The sequence below is a fragment of the Adiantum capillus-veneris genome, chromosome 22 (assembly GCF_014529385.1).
Source record: "Adiantum capillus-veneris isolate H3 chromosome 22, ASM1452938v2, whole genome shotgun sequence".
Taxonomy (NCBI): domain Eukaryota; kingdom Viridiplantae; phylum Streptophyta; class Polypodiopsida; order Polypodiales; family Pteridaceae; genus Adiantum; species Adiantum capillus-veneris.
This window is the reverse complement of record NC_140952.1, coordinates 15,243,908-15,267,916: the sequence shown is the minus strand read 5'-3', so window position 1 is coordinate 15,267,916 and position 24,009 is coordinate 15,243,908. Positions and strand designations below refer to the sequence as shown.

At 47.4% G+C, this 24,009-nt stretch overlaps 1 protein-coding gene across 3 annotated transcripts in view; it reads right to left on the bottom strand.

The window, feature by feature from the left end:
• The window catches only part of LOC147428952 (uncharacterized), a 53,543-nt gene that overhangs the window by 11,632 nt on the left and 17,902 nt on the right, over positions 1 to 24,009 (bottom strand). For all 3 annotated transcript variants that reach the window (XM_086494895.1, XM_086494896.1, XM_086494897.1), the window contains exons 9-10: positions 6,741 to 6,846; positions 5,977 to 6,192 (exon numbers count right to left, since the gene is read on the bottom strand). In XM_086494895.1, coding sequence (XP_086351021.1) covers positions 5,977 to 6,192; positions 6,741 to 6,846 — 322 coding nt within the window. The remainder of the gene's footprint in view (positions 1 to 5,976; positions 6,193 to 6,740; positions 6,847 to 24,009) is intronic.

The following is a 24,009-nucleotide window of genomic DNA, read 5'->3' as shown; positions in this document are numbered from 1 at the left end:
GTGTGTATGGGTGGGAATCGAGCTCTATGATGGTGGTGTCCCCTCTGCCTCTGTGGTACTCAGACTGAAGAAATCTGAGATGCGTCTCTGGGACTGTCTCTGTCTATGCCCTCTCAATAGAGAGTCTCTATGTCTTTGTATCTCAAGTAGAAATAATCCGAGACATCTCTGATCCTGATATCTCATGACTCTATCTAACGAGTCAAAACCATCTCTGAATAAACAATGAAAGCGTCTACATATCTCATAGTAGACTGTGCAGTGACATATGTAGTGAAACTCTGTCTCTGGCTCTACATGGCATAACTGACATATCCTAATGTTTGTTGGTATGCCTCTGAATCTACCTGTCTCAATCCCAAGCTGGTGTGAAGATGTGCGAATCTGGCCTATGGCAGGCACATCGTAACCCATGAGATAGATGTGTGTCCATGTAGCTGGGCAGTGTGACAAATCCGACTGTCGTGAGTTGGAGAAGACGCTCTCTATAGAAAGCCCTCTTCGTACCCAACTCCCGTGATGGCTCTATCCATGTCCTCCTGGTATCAAGCTGGATAAGATCCTGCCGAATGAGTCTAGTAATCTCCATCTGTGTAAGAGCCAAAGATGGTGCATCAAGAGAATACTGGAAAGGGGGCAGCCTGTCCATGCTGAAACCATGAGCTCATCTGTGCATACCAACATGATGTATCTCCCTGTAATGCCAGCTGTCTGGATGACTCAAGAGCAAGCATATCTGTCCTTGGTGGTGTCCCATAAGCTGTGTACAAATGATAGAGCTTTGTTCGAGGTTCCTGGAACTGAACCTGCGAACAAATCCTCTCTAAACCGCGTAGGGCTGCATAGGCACGAGAGAGAGAGAGAGAGAGAGAGAGAGAGAGAGAGAGAGAGAAAATGAAATGAAATGAAATGTTATATTAACGTCTTCAAAAGGCCAAAATGACCTATGAGACCAATCAGTTACAAAATAGTGAATCTAATACCATGTCTGGGTACAAAAGAACTAGAAAAGAACTAGAAGTGGAACAAAATACTACTACTACTACTACAATCTAAAACTACGTGGGTGTAGCAGCTGATACAATAGGTACCCGGTAAACTGGATGTAACAGTGTGTGAAACAAAGATGGAAGAAATGGTGAGGATCCATCCTCATCTGCACTCTGGATGTCGAGAGAGTATGGCTCGAATCTTCTGTTGTAGTCTCCGTCGATGCTGTGTAGCTCCTCTCCTCAGTCGCGGTCGTCTGTATCTCTGTAGCTCCAATGCTCGGTCGATGAGAGTGCCAGTAGTGGTCGAATGAGTGTGGGACGAGCTCTGCAGTGGTGGCTGCTCCTCTGGCTGTCCCATATCTAGTGAAAAGAAATCTGTAATGTGTCTCTGGGACTGCCTCTCTCTAGCTCTCCCCAGTAAAGTGTCTCTATACCTGTGTAACTCAAGTAGATATAGTCCAAGACATCTCTGATCCTCATAACTCATGACCCTAGATAGAGGACCAAAACCCTCTCTGTATAAGCAGTGGAAACGCCCCTGTATCTCATAGAACACTGTGCAATGACATATGTAGTGCAACTCTGTCTCTGGCTCTCTCTGGCATAATCGGCATATCCTGTTGTCTGCTGGTATCCCTCTGAATCTACCAGTCTCAATCTCGAGCTGATGTGAGGATGTGCGTATCTGACCAATGGCACAACGCAAACCATGAGACATATGTGTGTCCATGTAGCTGGGTCGAATCACAAACCCATCTCCTGTGAGGTGGAGAAGATGCTCTCTATAGAAAGCCATCTTCGTGCTCAACTCCTGAGGCGGCTCTATCCATGTCCTCCTGGTGTCGAGCTGGATCAGGTCCTGACGAATGAGTCTAGTGATCTCCACCCGTGTAAGAGACAGCGAGGGTGCCTGAAGAGAATACTGGAAAGGGGGCAACCTGTCCATGGTGAAGCCATGCGTCTGAAACCATGAAGTCATCTGTGCATACCAGCATGAAGTGTCCCCTTGTAGAGCTAACTGTCTGGAAGACTCAAGGGCCAATCTAGCATATCTGTCTCTAGTAGTATCCCATAGGCTGTGCACAAAGGACACTGATCTGGTAAGCGCCTCAATCTCCATGGGGGGGGCAGCTAGCTTTGCTCGAATGATCGCGTGAGGTACGGAGGCCTTGGCTCTAATCAATCGGGAGATCATAGATACCAAGGGCCTCTCCATACGTCTCCAACCATCCTAGCCTACAGAAGGTCCCCATACCTGTACCCCATACATCATAGCTGAGGCTACTAAAGTATCAAAGAGCCATAACTTTGTCCGAGGTTCCTGGAACTGAACCTGCGAACACATCCTCTCCAAGCCTCCCAAGGCCGCATAAGCTCTGGTCAGTCTAGTCTTTGCTGCTCTCCCCAAAGAAAACCTCGGCCCAGTGAAGACTATCCCAAGGTAAGTGTATGCATCTGTATACTCCACAATCTCTTGACCATACGTGAAGGTCGGTGCCGATCTCCTGATCCACTGCGGTGTGGTGTTAAACACCATGACCTTGGTTTTACCAAGGTTTACAGACAATCCACTATCCTCTGCAAAACTGTGTAATGCATCCAACTGTCGCTGCATACCCTCTGGTGAGTCAGAGATCAAGACAATATCATCAGCATATAACAACAATGGGATCCACGTCCCTGCCAGCTGGGCACCTCTATCACCCTCTCTGTCAATGTAATCAGACACCTCATCAACATACATACCAAATAGAGTAGGAGACAATGGGCAACCCTGTTTCACCCCGATAGTGGAGTGAACTAAGTCAGATATCCCCTCTGGGGTGCGTACATGTCCCATCACTGATCTGTATAAAGCCATAATCCCCCAAATCAACACTGTGGGCACCCCCATCTCCTGCAGTCTGCGCATCAGTCGAGCTCTCGGTACCATGTCAAATGCTTTGCGGAAATCCACAAAGCTACAATAAATCCGTCTCCCATGTGACCTGCCCTCCTCAATGATAGTTTTGAGTGTCAGAATATGGTCAAGAGTGGAGAAACCCCTCCTGAAACCTGCATGTCCCTTTGCCCGTACACCCTCACCCTCTGCCCAGTTACTCAACTGCTGCTCAATAATGGATGCATACAATCGTGCCAGTGTGTCCAACCATAATAGTGCGGTAATTTCCAGGCTCTGTAGGATCACCTGCCTTGAATATAGGCACAATAGTAGACAACCTCCAAGTCTCAGGTAATCCCTCACACATGGCACGATTGAACAACACTGCAAGAACCTCCATCAGCATATCCCTAGCATGTATAAAGTGCTCCGCTACTAGACCGTCATGATCGTAAGCCCTCCTGGTCCTCATCCTGTCAATGGCTCTCTTTACCATCTCAGTGGTAAAGAAGGTGCTCGTAGGTGGACATGGCTCTGTAGGACCTGGAAGGGGATCCTGCCTAGGAACCGTATATAACGATGTCGCATACTGGCCCCACACATCAGGAGAAGTAATCACTCGGGGAGGGGAGTGCTCATGGAAGAGTCGCCATGCCTCGCCTGAGTCTCTACTCAAGAACAACCGATACAAGTCTCGCTCCATCTGGGCCAGGTAAGCTCATTTCTTCTTTCGCACAAGGCGCCGGAAAGCAATCCGCGACTGTCTGTAGGTGATGACTCCTAAATGAAGATCCCTCTGAAGCTGGGCTCTCATCTCTCTGCACTCCTCATCATACCAACTATTCTGGGGCATGCTCCCAGAATGTCGCCTCCGATCCGGTTGAGTGTGTGGGTATGCCTCTGATGCTGCATCATGTAGTGTCTCAGTCAATAAAGTAGTGCACTCCTCTACTGAGAGGCCTGGAGCAACTGTGCATAGACGATCCCAGATCGCCTCTGTATAAACCGAGTCAGTCTCTGGTGTAAATGTATAACGGGTGTGTGACCTGCCTCCTGATTTCTGGGCTGTACTAAACTGAAAAGATACGGACAGTGTCAAGAGAGCATGATCCACTGCTACGCCCACTGGTCTGGCTCCCACTGTGAAATCCTGAATACAAGGAATAAAGCTCGGCTGTGTCATAACATAGTCCACTGTACTGGCCCCATGTCTGTGTGGAAAGCATGTGAAGCCTGCTGCTCCAGGAAACCGCTGTAAGCCATTAAGTATGGCTAGCCCATGTGTAGTCGTCATCTCCGTGAGGTATCTCCCATACTCAGTCTGCTCTCTGTCATGTGAGCATCTGTCAAACCCCAGCTCACCCACATCCAACTCTCTAAGCATCTCATCTGAGGTGTCGTAGAAGACTGTCTGACAGTTGCCCGTTCGAGCATTGAAGTCTCCTAGGAGGATGATATCACCATCCCTAGAAAACTCCCATATATCATCATCTAGAATTGAGAAAGGCGACTGCCCTCTGGATACAGCATATACTGACGTACTGGGGGGAAGTAACATATAGCAATATATAGAAATCGACCTGTGTCAGCTCTCAGCCTCACCCACATGTATCTAGCCTGATCATCTCTCCGTACAATATGTAGTAGTGGCTGTAGCTCCTCCCTAAACAACACCGCTACTCCTCCTGAACCTCTACTCCCATGCTCAGATCTCGTGACTGTTCTGTGGGCTGTCTCCCATTTGTATCCCACCACATGTGGCAACAGTTGGCCAGGGGCCTGGTGAGTCTCTGAAAAGAAAACAATGTCCTTGTCTCTGAAACTGTCCTCAAAGGCACCAACATCCAACCTCATAGACCCATTACAATTCCAAGTCGCCATCCTCAATGTGGTCCCATAGGTCTCGCACCGTCATGTAGAGCGCCGCTCTACAATCACCACCCGACCATCTCTGTAAAAGGCCATCTTCCCCTTCTCCCTTGCCGCTTGAATCTCGGGCATTACTTCTCTCATATGCGCAAGTTGTGAGAGAGTGAGGTCATCGCCTAAGAAAATACCTGTCTTCTTGAGAGTAGGTCTCTTCCTCAAGAATTCCTTCTTCTCTTCCAATGAAGGGAAGCGTAGTATGAGAGCTCTTTCCTTTGAAGATTCTCCGGGGCCCTCACTCTTCTTGCCCACTCTCCATGCCTTTGTGTGTGAAGGCTTCTCCACCCCCATCATTGATGTGAGGCTTGTGACCTCTTTTTCCACATTGTTTATGTCCTTGAGGCCGGTTACCCTCACATGTAGAGCCCGCACCCTCCTTCTTTGTTCCTCTTCAAGGGTCATGTTGATAAGAGTGGGTGTACAAGGAGCTTCCTTACCTTTCCCTTTCTTGGCAACCTCAATCCATTTTCGGCCTCCTCTACTTTCTTTTGCGTTTCGGATATGACCGCGGCCCATGACTTCTTCTCCTCATTGATGTTGTCAATTTCTTCCCTCAAAGAGGGCTGAAATTCCCCCTCTTCAAGCCCATTTTTTGACCGTGTTTCCAACACTTCTTTGTGGAGGTCCAAAATGCTATTCTCCAACGTGGCGATCTTGTTGAGAAGATGATCCTTCTCGTCCTTCCACCTCTTCTCCTTTTCTTCATTTTCTCGGAGGAAAACGGTCTTCGCGTTCCTCCAATCTTCCATCTCTTTTCTCCATGCTTTCATTTCCAATTCAATGATGGAAATTCGTTTGGAGTGAAGCATATATTTGAGTTTGCTTGTTGCCATAGGTGAGGTTGGGGATGACATGAGAGAGAGAGAGAGAGAGAGAGAGAGAAGAGAGGATTGATGTTTCTAAAGTGCAGAAAATGCAGCAAACCCTAAAACGCAGATCTGTCCAACAACCCCAAAAAAAAAAAAAAAATCGCGAACCCTAAAATACAGGTCGCGAGCCCTAAAAACAGGTCGCAAACCCTAAAATACAGCAGCAAACCCTAAACGAAAGCATGGTAAAGAGAGAGAGAGATGGCGTGATGAGAGAGAGAGAGAGAGAGAGAGAGAGAGAGAGAGAGAGATATGAAATGAATGATGAGAGAGAGAGAGAGAGAGAGAGAGAGAGAGAGAGAGATACTTGGGCTTCAGCTGCTCTTGAGAAACCACAGTTGACTCCAGTATGCCATGCTGTGATGTTTTTGCATGGTGTGAGTAACCATCAAAAGTGACATATTTTTCGATCTTTTTGTCATTATCTTCTATTGTAGTATGTTCTCCGAAGGTTCCATATGATTCTTGTGTTTCTGAAGTTTGTTGCATGAGAGGCTGGCACGCCTCACATGCATAAATGGTCCTGGAAAGAACACAAAAAAGAAAACACCGTGTTCAAAGATGCTGAGAGGAAATTTGAAGTTCAAAAACTCAAAAATCATATGGAACTTTTTTTAGTAAATGATCAAAATCTTGAAGTCCATAGTAACCCAGAACTTAACCTCAGAGTGTCGACAGGCAGGCATATAAACAAAAAAGAAGAGTATGTGCATTTGTATATTTTCTATGCATTGAAACAAACCACCTTCAAGCAGTAAAATAGCCAGCTCGTTTAACTCTTCTTAAAGACCCATCTCTTGGGCATGAACATAATACTTGACATACTATTATTTCAACAATGTGGTGTGCACTGTTATGAAGACAAAATAGAGTAGCCCTACATGCAATAGCAGCTGTCTATTATCAACTGTCTATTATCATAACCTAAGCTATTTTTGGGCCATATTACTCCTAAATAGACATGACCCTGGTAAACACCCAGCAACCAATGCTACACAAACCAATCCTCCTACTACTAAGAAAAGAAAATTCAAGTAAATTTCACCCTCGTACTGGTGTATCAGGTCTTACCTCTGAGCCAGCTTCCAGCTTTCAACCTCCCCATTACACCGTCGGCACTGTTTATGATTATAAATGTATCGCTTTTCTCCTTTCCTTAGCTTGGAAAAAGGCCTCCCTGTTCATGCACATCAAAGTTATAGAGAACTATGACAAGTGCTAAAACTAAACGTGTGTATGTGGATTGTGCACATCAGCAATAGATTAAAGAATCTAGATAGACAAACTGGTGGACCCCTATTCAATTCTTTTTAGAAAGCATGCAGGTGGCAGACCTAGGAACACCTTAAGGCATCAACCCCTGTTCCGTGAATTGTGTTGGTGAGCAGATTTGTCAGCTGCATTTACCAACAGAAGCAGTTCCGACACAAATTTCGTGAGGCTCGGTTTATTTCCTCTGATTAATCGTACTCTACATTAGCAGAGGATGTCGAAGCAGATTGCCACATGCACATGGGTTCGATATGCCAGTTGTATATGCTACTGCAAACCAGAGCCAATCAGTAGACTAGATAAGCCTAGGGGATTATGTGTTGGAACCTTTATGAGCCTGTTCAAAGGATTTTCATGTCTAGAAGATCCATTAGATAGAGCCCCTATATAACCCTATTGCACAAATGATTGTACAAGGCGCATTTGGGGCCTTTTGGGCAATCGGCGGTGTGAAATAGCGGTCAAAGTTAAAGCGGCAAGGAAGACAGGCAAGTGGGCAGTATAAAAAGGAGGAAAGTGAATCATGGGAGATTTCCGTGACCTATTCCCCAACAGTTGACCATATCCCTATTTAGGCATAGCTATTTTGTATTCGATATAATGAATTCTGTTGTATTATAACTCTTAGGACTCCTAAGAGTCTAGAAACGACAACTTTTTTCATTTTTAGTTTTCTTTTATGCCTTTACGGCATCGACACCCATAGTGGAATGTAAACAAGGAGGTATTAGATCTATCCTGTATGTCAGCTTTGGCCTCCAAAGGTCGTCAATGTAACTTTCTTTCTTTTTGTTTTTTTTCTCCCTCTCCCCCCCTTTTGGAAAAAGACGGGGCTGTATTACAGAGTACTGTGGGTCCCTGATGATGCTCAGGTCAACCTGTCCTCAAGAAGTCGTACCAACCAAAAAACATGCATACAAGTGCTCCCGCTAGCTCAGGGTGGCCTGTAGAAGTCATAAAAATGAACTAGGGCAGTGAAGGATAATGTCATGTAATCCAGCCCTGTTACACCCTAAGAAATGTAGTGGTGCGCGCCCACCACCTCAAGTGGCAATGGTCCCCTGCCCCAAAGAAGCCTACTAAGAGCCGGGTTGCACCATGGGTTAGTGGGGGCAAGAGGGGTGAAGCATTGAAAGCGTGCACACATACACAAAGAAACTACCCGTAGCGGCAATCGCAGCTGATGTGGCATCCGCAGCGGCAAAACACTTGAAAGTAGAATCATCTATGTAGTTAGCAGCAGCGGTAGCGATTTTCACTCGCTCGGTCTAAATTACTCTTTAAAAGTTGTTTGCATGTGCGCGAGAGCGGATCAGCGGCCTGCACCTTGCTTTTCGCTTGTGGAAGCTACAAGCAAGTTCACCCTTCGTGTGTGTGTACCGCTTGAACGGGTCACACCCATAGCAGTAGATGAAAAGGGTTGGAGCTTCTATTTTTAAGGAGATCATGAGAGATATTTGATTGGAGATGGCAAGCCTACGTTTAAGGAAAGCTTTTCACTACCTAAAAGCTAGCTTATTCCCCTCCTTTTTCGAAATGCTAGTGGGGTTTGTAAACGTCTTCTACAATTGTGGAGGAAAACATGGATATACATTTATTTAGTAAACGCTAACCCTACTAACCCATGGTGTGACCCAGCTCTAATATATCCCACTGGCTGCGAAGAGTGTGAACTATGTTCGTCCAAATACTGCTAAGTGTATCCACTGAAGTGGAAGGCTGACCACCAAGAACATGCAAGCATCTAGTCTTCCAAATCATCCACAAAGTATCTGCAACCATAGTGGAGAAAATAATCTTGGGTGAACGGGGGGGGGGGGGGGGGGGGGGGGGGGGGGGGGGGGGGGGGTCCCATAGTACCCCGCCTACAACCAGGATCTGTCAACATGAAGAGGTGATTACCTCACCTAGAACCAAGAGCTGTTAGCATGAAAATAGGATCCTCCCCTTCCCCCTCAAACTAAGGTTATAGCAACCAACAAACTGTACCGCAAGACACACAGCCTGTGCAAAACACCCACTCGATAGAGCAATGCGCAAACTCAACGCCATACCATATGAGCATGAAGGAAAACCCAAAGACAATAGCTAATAGTCTCGTCTACATTGGAAACAAGTCCAATCATGGCCAGCACTGCCAGCCCATGTCCCTACTACCATGGGCAGTCATCCACATGAAATACAAGAGCCGGGATCCCTAGATCCCAAAGGAAACACCAAAACTTTAACAGCAAAGCATGAGATAGACCAGAATCCAACCAAGATTGCAATTGTGTGGGCCAATAATCCAAAATTTTCTGACACAAGAGAATATGCCAGCCAATGCTAGTAGAATACTCAAAGAAGGATGTAGCACAGATAGTGTGTCGTGCTCTCTACATTGGGTGCTCCTCAGTTCAATGTGCATGACATCTCACTCAAAACAGAATGAAAACACAGGAAACAATAGATAACAACTAATCAACACAGAGACAGCAGACCAGAACATATGGACTCGACTATCTCAAAGAACCGATACAGACTCTAGCGTGGCAGCACACTCAGCTCCAGCCCAGAACTCACAGGTACAATGGGGGTGTCGAGGATCAGATGTACAGGGATGGTGCAGACGTGCTGTGTACAGACTCGCTACTGTAGACGACGACGCTGGACCATATACAAAGAAGATACTCCTAATGACCCAACAGCTACTACTCATATGTACAACCATAAAGAGCCACCAACGGCTCAAATGTCAGCCATCTAAGTCTATCTCCGAACTAAGTGGTGGTGGTGACCTAGCCACGATGTCCACTAGACCACCGTCCGTATCCCTGCCACGTGTCACTGCCCCGGCCAAAGAGTTCGTCCAGTGTGAACCAGACCAGACCAATTGTACTAACCGTGTGTCCTATGAAAGTGACACTGTAGCCTGCTACTACAGGTTGCCCACCACAAGACCGCTCACCGTCTCGGTGAGAGAAACAACTGAAACTGCTAAAAGGTCGTAAGACTGCAAAATAAACCACTATTGCACTGCACTGCCATGGTGAAAAAAACTACTATGCAGTCACCCAAGAGAGATTAGTCGCCACACCACCCGAAGCATCAGTCTTTGGAGGTGGAGCCATCAAATCAATGGTGGAACCCTGCTCTATGTGGGCTCTCCTGTCCATAACTGGGCCGCCTGGGTAGGGGCCAGCCACCTGCTGTTGGGCAGAGGGTAGCACTTGTCCTGTAGTGTACTGAGGACGTCAAGTAACACAACCATGGCGGTGTGCACAACAATACCGTCGCAGCAAGGAACGTTCTGCATCTGAGGCAATGGCGACGACTGAAACCCCTGAGGATACTGTTGATTGTAGTACTGAACTTGAGGCTGTGTGTAGAGTCCCATAAATTGCTGAGAAGGACCTGTTGCTGCATTCTACACTAGTGTACCTGATCCAGTCCATCCATATCCCACGCCCATCATCGTAGGCTAGGTAGCCTATTTTCATGTAGAAGCAGTTCTCTAAATCCTTGTACCTGAGCTTGAAGGTCATTAATCATTTGGGACTTTAACTTCAAGGCTTGTTGTAGTGCAAAATAGTAGCATCCCGAATGGCGATGGCGCTCTCAGCGACTCGCAGAGATCCCTCCATAGCTGCGTAAGTAGCTGCGTGACGCTGGTGTGTAGCTACCAACCTCTCTGCCCCAAGCTCAATGGTAGCAATGGCCTGCCTAGACTCCCGCAATATATCCTCAGATAGACGAAAAAGTGATGTAGAGTCCGAAATTGTGGAAGAGCCCGTAACAATGTCAGGTGGGACAGGACTGGCAAGCGGCACTGCTGATGGTCGCACAGCTCGTGGTGGATTGGGAGCATGCCTCTCTGGTGGAGTAGAGACGGGTGAAGTGGCTGCAGCAGGACTATGTAAAGGAGAAGAAGCAACTACAATCAGGGCTTGGGAGCTAGTCACTATGGTAGGAGTGAAAATAGCCACAGTAGAGAGAGGAATACGCACTGTAGAAGCCACAGCTGTGACATGTATAGTGTGATCTGAAACACCTGAACATACCATCAAACAAGTAGCGCGAGTATGCGAGGAACATCGAACAGGTTGCTTCACTCGAAGTTGCTGGCTTTCAGATACTGACAGTGATACTAGAGATTCTATTGTGTCCTTCACCATTCTCATCCTCTTTTTCTTTGGTTTTCCAGGTAGATCCATTGTCTGTTCAATAGATTTTCCTTTTGCCTTAGAGCTTTTACGTCGCATATCCATATCCACATCCATGGGGCTAACATGTATGTTAATGACTCAAGCTAACATAGGAGCTGCAAAGCACTGAAAGCTAGATTGCACAGATTGCACTTGAGCTCGGAATCTTTTTGCCCGGGACTGTAAGGAGGTAAATAGAATTTGATGAAAGCCACACAAGATGGTGTTGATGAGGCAGTATAGGCCTTCGCAGTGAGAGAACGTAGTAGGCACGTCGATCTGCCCTTGCTTACTTTAGCAACTCTGACCAGAAAGTAGTACTTGAAAATGGCCCAAAGCTTTTTATTTCTTGCATAGTCAGCGTGACCAGCACTAAGTAGCTCTTTGCATGCTTGAATGGTCGCATCTTTCGAAAGTTGTGAGTAGGTTCTTGTAGCCGGTTTTACTGAAGGAAAGTTTGTCATTCCCAAAGCATGACCAATGCGTGTAGCCGTCAGTGGGTGCCCTCTTACTTTGGGAAAAAGCTTGAGAACCTCATGCACCATATCCATGGGAATATCAGTAGGGAGATCGGCGTCTGCTAATGCTGACAGACCTAACGTTTGTAGCTGATCTTTTGATAAAACTTCTTGAAGAGACGGATCAGGCTGCTGCAGATGGAAGTTCAAAGGTAAATTTGGTTTGAGTTTTGGAGGAAGGAGGCCTAGGGATTTGATGGCTGAGCACCTAGATGTTGGCCTTCTTCTTTTTGTCTTTCACATATTCTTCATGTTGACTAAAAAGACTCTGAGTCAGAGCCAGAGGCGGAGTCAGATACCGTCGAGGAGGACTCCAGAGAAGCTTTGTAACTCTCATCACTATGATCATTTGATGACAGATCTGTGAGGCCAGGGCTTGAGTTTCCTGAGTCCTCTTCCACATAACTTCGAGACGTATCACTAGGTCTCTATCGCAACAAGGATTTCTTCCTAGCTTGCTTGCTTGTACCAGCCATCGTGAATTGTTCTTGTTCTGAAACGTACTTTGTGGTTGTATCCTCAGAAACTTACAAACCCACAAAAGCGTACATTCACACAGTTAGCTGAGCAAAGCTTGAAAAGCGTGAGATTGCTGAAAGAGGTCCTGTCCGTGGAGAATGTAGAGAGAGATGAACGCTGCAAATGATCGCTGCAACTCGATGGCGATGGCAAGCTGAAGGTAAGACGAAAGGAAGGAAGAGGGCGAAAGGATGTAGGTAGGGAAAGCGAGCAGTATAAGGAGGATAGGTGCGAGGGTTGATAGCGTGGAGCGATAGACTGTAGGGAGGGGCGATGGGGTGGGGTTAGGGTAGGGACGAGGTGCGTTAAGAGGGGGCGCGGCTAGAGGGTAGGGCCGATAGATGCAGGGTAGGGGCGAGGGGAGTTATGAGGGTAGGGACGAGGGACTGGTTGGGTAGGGGCGAGGGGAAGGGAGATAGGGGCGAGGGGATGGGTGGTGAGGGCGAGGGGACTCGGGGCGAGGTGAAGGGAGATAGGGGCGAGGGGGATGAGGGGAGGGGCAAGGGGGATTAGGGTAGGGGCGAGAGTAGAGAGGGGACAAGGGGAGGGGAGATAGGGGCGAGGGGGATGAGGGTAGGGGCGAGGGGGAGATAGAGAGGGGCGAGGAGATGAGGGTAGGGGCGAGGGGGATTAGGGTAGGGACGAGGAGGAGATAGAGAGGGGCGAGGGGCACTAGGTAGGAGGGCGAGGGCAGTTAAGCCTAGGAGGTAGTAAGGGGGGTTAGGGGCAGTGAAGGTTTATGTAGGAACTGTAAGGCAAATTAGGAGACTATAGACAGACAACTTCGTGCTACTGAAAGAAGAGTGGGAACTTAGAAAAGTCTCCCAATGCCCCAAGTGTGTTACACTAGAAGAAGAAGAAGATGAAGAGAGTTTTAACTTCATAGGAAACTATCACAGGACACCTTACAGATCTAGCCGAGGAGTGCAACTAGAGAGACCCCAATAAGAGCGTCAAACAATACAGATGATAGAAAGCATTACAATCAAGGTGGTCCACACTTATAGAAAGAATGACTGGATTCCAAGAAGTTCAAGACGAAACAAGTACCCCAATTACAGTGTAGAGAAAGTATACCTTAGGAGGAAATGTGGAGACTCCTACAGACATAGCAGAGACTGAGATTGTGCAGAGACATTAATATAAAACCGGCTCTGGTGGAAAGGTAATGGAAAGGAAAGAGATGGGAGATTCGGGAACCTATACTACAGGCATGCCGCATAACAATTACAGGTGGCGAAACGGTTGCAGACTGTTTACTCAGAGGGATAATAGCACTTGATTCTGGAGCCATTTACCAGCAGCAAGGGAACACCGTCCAAAGTTACAAGCTGGATCGCTCCTTGTGGAAAAATTTCATGTACCATGCATGGACCTTGCCAAGCTGGGACCAACTTCTTTGCTTTTTTCTGATATCTAGCTTGATACAGTAGCACCAATGGTCCTTGCATAATTTTTGGCTTTCTGAGATGGTGATCATGCCATGCCTTGCGACGAAGCTGCTCTACTTCAAGAGCCTGAGAAGCCAAACGGTGGCTTTCTTCCAATAGGGCGAGACGAGATACAGAGGCAGACCCCAAACCCCCATTGGCATGGAGACTTCCTACCCGTGGAGATCCTGAGTTGAATTCAAAGGGATTGCTTCCAAGCCGAAGGCTAATTGAAATGGGGTGTGGTTGGTCGTAGCTTTGAAAGAAGTGCGGTAAGCCCAAAGAGTGTCGTGGATAGCTTGAGCCCAAGACGCCGGATGTAGATGACATGCTTTCCGCAGAAGTGCTATCAAAACCTTATTGGTGCTCTCGGCCTGCCCATTTGCTCTAGGGTAATAGGAACAAGACTTTACGGTGAAAAATCTTGTAGTTGGCGAGCAAGGTTGAAATTGTTTCATTAACAAAGTGACTACCCCTATCACTAGTGATCTCCAGGGGCCATACAAACCTGCACAAAATATTTTCATATTTTCATACAAACGTCTGCCCACTTGGTTGCATAATCTGTAGCCACCAGCAGATACTTCCGGTTACCTAGTTGGGCCGGGGGAGCAATTGGACCCACAAAATCTATTCCCCATCTCTCAAAGGGCAGCCATGCCATAGAGACCTGCAGAGGACGGTTGGACTGCTTGCTTGGTTTAGGTCCACAGCGCTGACACACATCACATACTTTCACATAGGCAATTGCATCCCGGAAAATGCAGGGCCACCATAGACCACTCTGTAGAATCTTCTGGGTAGTGATGTGACCAGGGTAATGGCCACCAGTGGGACCACTGTGGACATCCTCCAGAATATTCTCAACTTCATGAGGGGAGACACACCGTCTCGGAACACCATCTGGTCCGGATTTGTAGAGTTGGTCTCCAGTTAGAGTGAATGGCCTTTACTTTAAAAGCAATCTTCTCTTTTGCAGTGGAGACGCATTATCAGAGTACACGCCAGTAGATAGCAAACGCAATACATTGCCGTACCATTCCGGAGTGGTATCCACCTTAAAGAGACTGCTATCTGGAAAGTCATCTGCAACCCCTGTTGCTTCTTCACCTGTGTGAATGCAAGAGAGGTGGTCAGCAAGGACATGATGTTTGTCGGGTCTGAGTACCACTTCGAAATCAAAATCCTAAAATAAGAGTAGCCATCGCCATACTCGACCTGCAACTTGCGGCGTATTAAGCAGAAAGCACAGGGCATGGTGATCAATGATAATTGTGAAGTGGACTCCTAATAAATAATGGCGAAATTTTTGTAAAGCATACACAATAGCCAAATCTTCCCTTTCTGTGGTGCTATAATTGCACTCTGCTTTGGTGAGCAGGCGACTTGCATAGTGAACAGGGCGATCCAAGTTGTACTTGTTACTAGGTTGAGTCAGCACAGCACCGACAGCTAGTTGACCGACATCAATATGCACATGAAAAGGAAGAGACCAATCGGGAGCCACTAGAATAGGCGCTTCAGTGAGGCGTTTTTTGAGGTATGCAAATGCTTCAGCCTCAGGTTTGGACCATTGAAAGGGGACAGTAGCATTGGTGAGTCGGGTCAGTGGTTGAGCCACCTGTTCATACATGCGTATAAACCTGCGAAGATAGCCTGTGTGGCCTACGAAGCTCTGCACAGTTGACAGGAGGTGCTAACTTCAAGATTGCTACTATCTTCTCTGGATCAGGCGCTAAACCTTTAGCAGACACTACATGGGCTAGAAGTGTACCTTCAGTGACCAAAAAATGACATTTGTTCGGATTGAGCTTTAGGCGTGTCTCTCTGCACCTGAGAAAGACAACAGAGAGCTGAGCGAGGAGGTGCTCCTCTAGATTTTCCACTGGGGCTGAACACTGAGCACCCAAGAAAGTTGAAAAATCATCCATGAAGTTGCGAAGATGATCCATAAGCAAAGGACAGAATATGAGATATGAAGCTCGATTGAAAAAAGATGGAGCATTTTTCAACCCAAACAACATTCTAGTGTAGATAAAAATACCCCAGGGAGTCACGAAAGCCGTTTTAATTTGATCACCTGGATGGATGCCCAACTGATTGTATCCACTGAACCCATCCATGAAACTGTACAATACATGCCCTGCTACATCTTCTAGCACACGCTCAGTGAAAGGTGTGGGAAAACCATCTAGAATAGTTACCTTGTTCAGAGCGCGGTAATCTACGCACACACAGATTTTATTGGACTGCTTCTTAGGCGCTATCACCATGGGTGATAACCACTCAGAGTGCTCCACAGGTACAATGATCCCTGCCTCTTGCATTTTTTCTAGCTCTGACTTGATAGCCTCTGCATACTTTGGATTGAGCTTGTAAGCTTGGCCTCTGACAGGCTTAGCCCCTTCAACCAGAGGGATAGTATGGACACCCAATTCTGGTGGGATCCCTTCCAAATCCTTGTAGGACCAAGCAAAAACACCTTTAAAAGAGTGTATAAAAGAGACTACCTGATTGAGTAACGCGGGATGTTCCCATAACCAAGATGCTAAGAGGACGTGTTGAGGGTTGTCAGGGTCGTCCAGGTTGACTTTTTTGACCGGGTCAGGTATAGCTGGAGAGTGTGCCTCAGAAGATAAAGAGTGAGCTGTCTCTTGGAGCTTCAAGACATCATGGGCTGGTGTTTGATCGATTGGAAACTCCGCAAACTCCTCTTGTAACCATCCTGGTGGAAGCTCCTCGAAGGGTAAGTCTCCAGACACAGCAGATTGCTTTTGAGTGGGCGGGGCATCAGACCCCGGAGATGTTAGAGGAAGAGGTGGAACGTTGGCGAACTCATGCAGAGGAGATTTCTTTCCCCTTCGTGATGTGTTATAGGTCCACCAAGGCCGATGACTTCCATCAGAGAAACACTTGAATCATGGTTATCAGGGACTAAAACACTTGCTTCTTTGACTGGCACACTTTCTGCTTTAGGACTTTCTGTTGTAGGACTTGGGTCACTGGTGTCAGCCTGAGGAGTCGGGAGAGTGTGTTATAGGCGGTGAGGCTTGAATAGAGACCACATAGCACGGCATCGATGTAGTAGCTTCCAACCACTGCAGCAGCAGGTCTTCGTCAGACCCGTCACGTGGGATAGGTTGCTCGCGGTCGGGGTTGGACTATACTGACAACGAGCTATGATGAACCACTGGACCCATACCTCTGTGAGTCGCATTGGTTGCATGGGGGAGCCAGGAGTATGTATCCACATGGCGTCATTTTCCCAATCATGAAGTGCCATATTGGATGTTGGTGCTAGCCCTTGTTGGAGAGAAGAACCTAGACTTTGTTGTATTTGCCGCAATCCCTTGATATAGTAGCAATCCTTGTCTTCATGCCCAGACTTTTTGCAGAAATGGCAATAAGCACGAAGGGGAGAGTCCTGTGGAGGGTGTCCTGGAGAGCGACATGAGCTCCACCATACCATAGCCTTAGTCTCCTGTTGAGACCTAAGCTTTTCTAGCTCTCTCTTGATTTGATCCAAAGCCTCGTGATGTGGAGGCTTCTCTTGTCTAAGAGAGATTGATTTCTCCTCTTGAAGAGAGCGTTGTAGTTTTAGGGCTTCAAGTTCCCTACGTAAAGAAGTCCAAGGGTCAGATGGACTCTCCAAGAGTGCAGAGGCAGTCTCTACCTGAGAAGAGTCGGTAAACAGCTTCCTTGCCCCCTCTATCCTAGTAGCAGCCGCAACAAACTCCTCCAAGGTGGCATCAGGTCGGAGATTCTCTCCCAGTTTTTGCTGAGAAGTCTTTGGAAGAGCCTTCTCTACCCATTTCTTGACCATGAACTCACCTGGTGTCTGAGGAAGCTTGGCGACCAGAGACTTTGTTCGGGTCATGAGTTCTACAAAAGTCTCTTTGGGCTGAAGCAGCAGGTTGGCCAACTCACCCAGAACCTTTTCTTGGAAATCGCCTGGTCGGAAAGCTTCACAAAATTGTTGTCTTAATCTAGCCCAAGTAGTGAAGTGGTTCTCTGCAAACTACCTGTACCACTTCTGCTAATCCATCCAAGGTAGATGGAAAGAGTACCAAATAAGCATCCTCTCTATTAAGACCACGACCTCTACAGAGAGATACAAACCTCCTTGCATGGTCGTCTGCATCTTCTGAGGAGAGTCCCTTGAAAGTAGGAAACTTGATGTTTACCTTGGCCAAAACACTGGTCAACGCCTGCATGGCCTCTTTCTCAGGAGCCTCTTGCTCAATAGCTTGCTGTAACAAAATGGGAGAGAGCTTTATTAGGAAAGGTGACCTGGAAGATGTAGAACCGGATGGAGGAATGGATGATGCCGTATGTGGAGGTATGGGTAATGAGGTTGGTGGACTTCTACTAGGTACCAAGGGTTGATGCCTTCTGTGGTAGTGCTTTAGAGGACTCGGTAGTGCGCTTTGACGCTCTAATGACTGCCTTGTATGTGTCATGCAGTAACCACAAACCCAACCAAGCTTTGGGCAAGAAGACTTTTAACTGGTGAACACCGGTCTAGACTCTACTAGACCAGGGCGAGTGACTAGACCACTATAGCGAGGATAATGTGTCGTGCTCTCTACAGTGAGTGGTCCTCAGTGCAATGTGCGTGACAATCTCACTCAAACAGGCTGAATCTCCCTCAAACAGCCTGAACAGAAAGGAAACAATAGACGTCAACAGAGCTCACAAAGACACAACAGCAGACCAGATCATATGACTCGACTATCTCAAAGACTGATACAAACTCTTGCGTGGCAGTACACTCAGCTCCAGCCCAGGACTCACAGGTACAATGGGGGTGTTGAGGCTCAGATGTGCCGGGATGGTGAAGACGTGCTCTGTGTAAAGACCCACTCACTCTAGACCACTACGTACAAGATAATGCCACTGGCCCAAAACGACTACTCATATGTACAATCATCAAGAGCCACCAACGGCTCATAAAGAACATCATTTAAGTCTATCCCAACTCGGTGGCGGTGGTGACCTGGCCACGATGTCCACTAGACCACCCTATCCTTGCCACGTGTCCCTGCCCAAAGAGTCCGTCTAGTGTGAACCGACCAGACCAAAGACCAACTAACCAAAGCCCAACTGTAAACTACTGTCCTGTGAAAGTGACACTGTAGCCTGCTACAGGTTGCCCGCCACAAGACCGCTGCCCATCCCGGGGAGCGGAACTGAAGAACTGAAATATCGGCGATCTACTGTTGGTGGTCGGATGATGGAGGAAGAGGAGGCGGCTGATAGAAAGGTGGGTAAGGAGATGGAGGCCAAGTGTATGGTGAGGGGTAGTGACCATGAGGAGGGTACATCGGGTATGGAGTAGCCACCCCATGAGCAGCAGGCTACGTCGGGTGAGGGTGAGTAGGTGGAGTTGGTGGAAACCCAGGAAGAGACTGGGCAGGCTGCGAGGATGGAACAGGTTGTTGGAATCCAGGGAAGCCGTAGAAGTGCTGAGGAAAGGATGGAGACTGGGAGGGGGAGGCCATAGAGGGTTCATGAAATTGTGAAGAGACCGATCCTGCTGGCTTAGACTCCATATTGGTAGGACTTGCTTTCTCTGGTGTTTGAGAATCCCTTGAATGTGCTTTGGAAACGTCCGTCTGTGTCTGTATCTGTGTTGCCTAGCAGGAACTTGCGGAGAAACCGGGGTTGTAGTTGTAGTTGTAGCAGTAGCTGTAGCTGGAACTGGCTGTGAAATGGCTACAGCTTGGTATTTTGCACATGAGGGACACAGTGTATGTACCACAAGAGAGAGGTCCTGAACTGCTGCAGTCATATCATTTGCCTCTTTTAACTGTTTTTGCTGACTGTGGACAATATGTTTGAGGTCCACTACCTGTTGAGTTAAGATTCTTATGCGATCTTGAGCTGTAGCAATGAAATTGTCCCTATCCATCGCTCGTTGAAGATGAGCTTGCACTTCTCTTGTCATACCGTCATAGCAAGCGCGATGCAGACCATTGGTACCTTGCAATGAGAGGGCTACATTGATAATCGTCGAAATAGCTTTTTTGTCCGCCTCTAAGAGTCTGTCGGCTTGAGGTGCAAAAGTCTCATATATGTCATGCTTTTCACATGTAGGTGTCCCAGAGCTAGATGCCCCTGCAGTATCCCTAGGTGCCCCTGCACTAAGAGTAGTACGTGGTGCTTGCGACACAACTGGAGGTTGTGTTTTAGTGACTGCAACACTACTCACAAGAGGTGGTGTGAAAGTTGAGGTGGCCACAGAAGTAGACATACGCACTGTTGGAGTTGTAGTATGGACGTCAGAGATTTTGACCTGTGATTCTGAGAAGGGTAGTGTTGCTAGCTGCTGAGACGACTCTTTTTGTACCTTTGCCCTCTTGCGCAAGATGCCTTTCCCTTTCGCCATTTTAGAACGGTTTTGTTCTTTTGGGTCATCTTGAAGGGTGAGAACAGCTGTTGCATTTGCCTTGTGTTGCATAATCTGCACTACCCAATACATAATAGGGGCTGCATAGCAATTGAACCTTTCCTCTTTGCCTTTACGCTGAGTCCGAAAACGCTTTGCCTTGTCCTGTAGCGCTTTAAACAGCAGATGGTGAAATGGGTACTGCAGGCAGTGGTAGAGACAAAAAAGAGCATCGCATATTGCTGGAGAACCTGGAGAAGATGGAACCCCTGTTCTTTCCGGTGTGCGCAGTAAAAAATAATACTGTAACACTGAATACAGCTGCTGACTCCTGTGATAGTCTGGATGTGAGTCCAGCAAAAGTTCCTGACAAGCATTTGCAGTTTCTTCCGGTGAGAGATTTGAGAAAGTTTTGGTTGCGGGCAAAGGTGCCAGCACCGTCAATATTCCCATAGCCTGTCCGATATCCTCCACTGTAAGTGCAGTACCATTCAGCTTTGGAAAAGTGAGCAAGAGGGAACATAGCTTGGCATTAGAGCTATTGCAGGACAAATCGGCCTGAGCCAAATTTTGAAGACCCAAGTGTATCATTTGCTGCTGAGAGAACACATCCTTGAGTGCTGGATTCGGAGCCTGTAAATGATATATCATTACTAAAGGTACCTTGGAGAGGGCACCAGACGGGCGAGGCACCTGGAGAGTGGTGACCCTGTCAGCAGTGACTGACTGGGGTGAATCTTCCTCTGAAGATTCCTCTGAAAGCTGCTCTGAACTAGGAGTGTAATCTGATTTACTGTCAGAGCTATCCCCAGAGGCAGAGGACTCTTCCTCCGATTGGAGATGCTTTTCTCTATTCCGAGTTCTAACCATCTTGATAAACTGTGTCTGAGAATCTCTACTGATTGATGACGAGTCCCACTATGTGTAGCAAGAGCAAGGGCGAGACCCAATTCTGTATTGGATGACTGACTGAATGGAGTATCAAGGCTATAATAAAGGCTCTCTGCTTTTCCCTTTTGCTTTTCGCATGTAAAACGTTCTCTCCTCTTCTCTTTTGCTTTTCGCAGGTAAAATATGCCCTTGCTGAGAAGTGAGAAACCGCCCGAATTTCTTTTCACAGGATAAGTGGCGCTTGCTTTTTTTTCTTTTTTTTTTCGAAATAGTCTAGAGGCGACGGCGCTGGGAAGGCTAGGACGAGGGAACAGGTTAGGTGAGAGACGAGGGCTAGGTCTAGGGGCGAGGGGCTAGAGGCTAGGAGCAAGGGGCGAGGGAAGGAAGGGCTAGGTCTAGGGGCAAGGGGCTAGAGGCTAGGGGCAAGGGACTAGGGGCTAGGGGCGAGGGCGAGGGCGAGGGGGAAGGGGAGAGGCGAGGGCGAGAGGGTGAGGGGGGGCTAGGGCGAGAGGCGAGGGGCTAGGGGCGAGGGAATAGGGGTAAGGGGGCGAGGGATAAGTTAGGTCAAGGGCAAAGCAGGCCAAGGCTAGGGCGAGGGCAGGAGTAAGGGAGCCAGAGGCGAAGAGAGAGGGAAAGCACTAAGGCTAGGATTAGGGCTACAGGGGTTGAGAGGATAGACAAAGTCGAGGGTAGAAAAATAAAGAGGGAGTTTTAACGCGTAGGAACTATCCCAGAGACCTTAAAGATTTAGCGACGACCAATATATATACTTGATTAATAGAAAGCATGGATAATTTCGAGGTACTCAGAAAGAATCAGCAGTGGCAGATAAAACGCGAATTACTTTCATAAATACCCCACTTAATGATACAAAGGCATTTATGCATATCAAAGAACTGAGTTTCACTTGAGAGGTAAAAGCTGAGAAAAGGAACTGAGTCGAGATTGAGGATTGAGGAGATTACGTTATGTCCAAGACCGACAAGGATTGAAGACAGAGAGAGTGAAGGATAGAGTTGATCCAAGTCCGGAATCAAACCTATGAGCTTAACAGTCTGCAGAAGGAGATCTGTCTAAGGAGAGGGTCTAAGAGATAAGATAAAACGGAACAGCAAGATGCCGAAGATAGTGATTCCGAAGTTATTTAAAGGTTTAGCAGTCGGCGAAGCTCAACACTTGATTGTCGCACGGTTAGACCCTTGAGCGGCAGCTTAAGCATGATAGCATTTGATCCGAGATCCATTGACTAAAGGCAGCGAAACTCCTTCGAGAGTGGCTAATTGTACAGCGCCGTGGGGTAGAATCTCCATGACCTTATATGGTCCTTGCCATGCTGCAACCAACTTCTTTGCTTTTTTCAGAAACTTGGCCTAATAAAGTAGCACCTGTGCTCCTTGCGTTATTTGCGGCTTCCTGAGATGGCGATCATGCCAGGCTTTACGACGAAGCTGCTCTGCTTCTAGAGACAGTGAAGCCAAACCTCGGCTTTCCTCCAAAAAGAAAAGACGAGAGACAGATGCCGACCCCAAATTTCCATTGGCACGAAGACTGCCCACTTGCGGGGATCCTGAGTTGAATTCGAAAGGTGCTATCGCTTCAAAATTGAAAGCCAATTGAAATGGGGTGTGATTGGTTGTGGCTTTGAAAGAAGTTCGATATGCCCAAAGTGTACCGTCGATAGCTTGAGCCCAAGTCGAGGGATGAAGATGACATGCTTTCCGCAGGAGTGCTATAAGAACCTTATTAGTGCTCTCTGCCTGCCCGTTTGCTCTAGGGTAATAGGAACAAGATTTTCAGTGAAAAATCTTATAGTTGGCCAGCAAGGTAGAAATTGTTTCATTCACAAAGTGACTACCCCTGTCACTGGTGATTTCCAAGGGACATCCAAACCTGCACAAAATATTTTCGTATAGAAACTTGGCTACCGTAGTGTCAGTGCAGTCCGTTGTTGCAAGTACCTCTGCCCACTTTGTTGCGTAGTCTATAGCCACCAAGAGATACTTTCCGATTGCCGGGTTGGGCAGAGGGAGTAATTGGACCTACAAAATCTATGCCCCATCTCTCAAAGGGTTGCCATGCCATAGAGACGTGCAGAGGACGGTTTGATTGTTTGCTTGGTTTAGGGCCACAGCGCTGACATACATCGTATACCTTTACATAGGCAATTGCATCGCAAAAAATATAGGGCCACCCTAAGCCACACTGGAGAATCTTCTGTGCAGTAATATAACAAGGGTAATGGCCACCAGTGGGACCACTATGGGCATCCTCTAAAATATACTCGACTTCATGAGGGGAGACACACTACCTCAGAACACCATCCTGCCCTGATTTGTATAGCTGGCCCCCAATCAGAGTGAAAGGCCTAGACTTCAGCAACACGCGTCTCTTCTGCAGGGGAGAAGCATTCTCTGGGTAGAGGCCAGTAGAAAACAGATGCAAAACATCGTCGTACCATTCCGGAGTGGTATCCACCTTAAAGAGACTGCTATCAGGAAAGTCGTCAGCAACCCCTGTTGCTTCTTCACCAGTGTGAACGCGAGAAAGGTGGTCGGCAAGGACATGATGTTTGCCGGGCCTGAGTACCACTTCGAAATCGAACTCTTGAAATAAGAGTAGCCATCGCCATACTCTACCTGCAACCTGCGGCTTGTTGAGCAAATATCGCAGGGCATGGTAATCAATAATAACTGTGAAGTGGACCCCTAATAAGTAGTGCCGAAATTTTTGCAGAGCATACACAATAGCTAAACCTTCCCTTTCTGTGGTGCTGTAGTTGCACTCTGCCTTGGTGAGTAGACGACTCGCATAGTGAACAGGGCGATCCAGGTTATACTCCTTACTAGGTTGAGTCAGCACCGCACCCACAGCCAATTCACTGGCATCCGTATGCACGTGAAAGGTGAGAGACCAATCGGGAGCTACTGAGATAGGCGCTTCAGTGAGGCGTTTTTTAAGGTATGCAAAAGCTTCATCCTCTGCCTTTAACCATTGAAATGGAACAGTAGCACTGGTTAGACGGGTTAGGGGTTGAGCCACCTGTGCATACATACGTATAAACCAGCGATGATAACCTGTGTGGCCTACAAAGCTCTGTACCCCTTTTGGGTTGATGGGAGGTGATAACTTTATGATTGC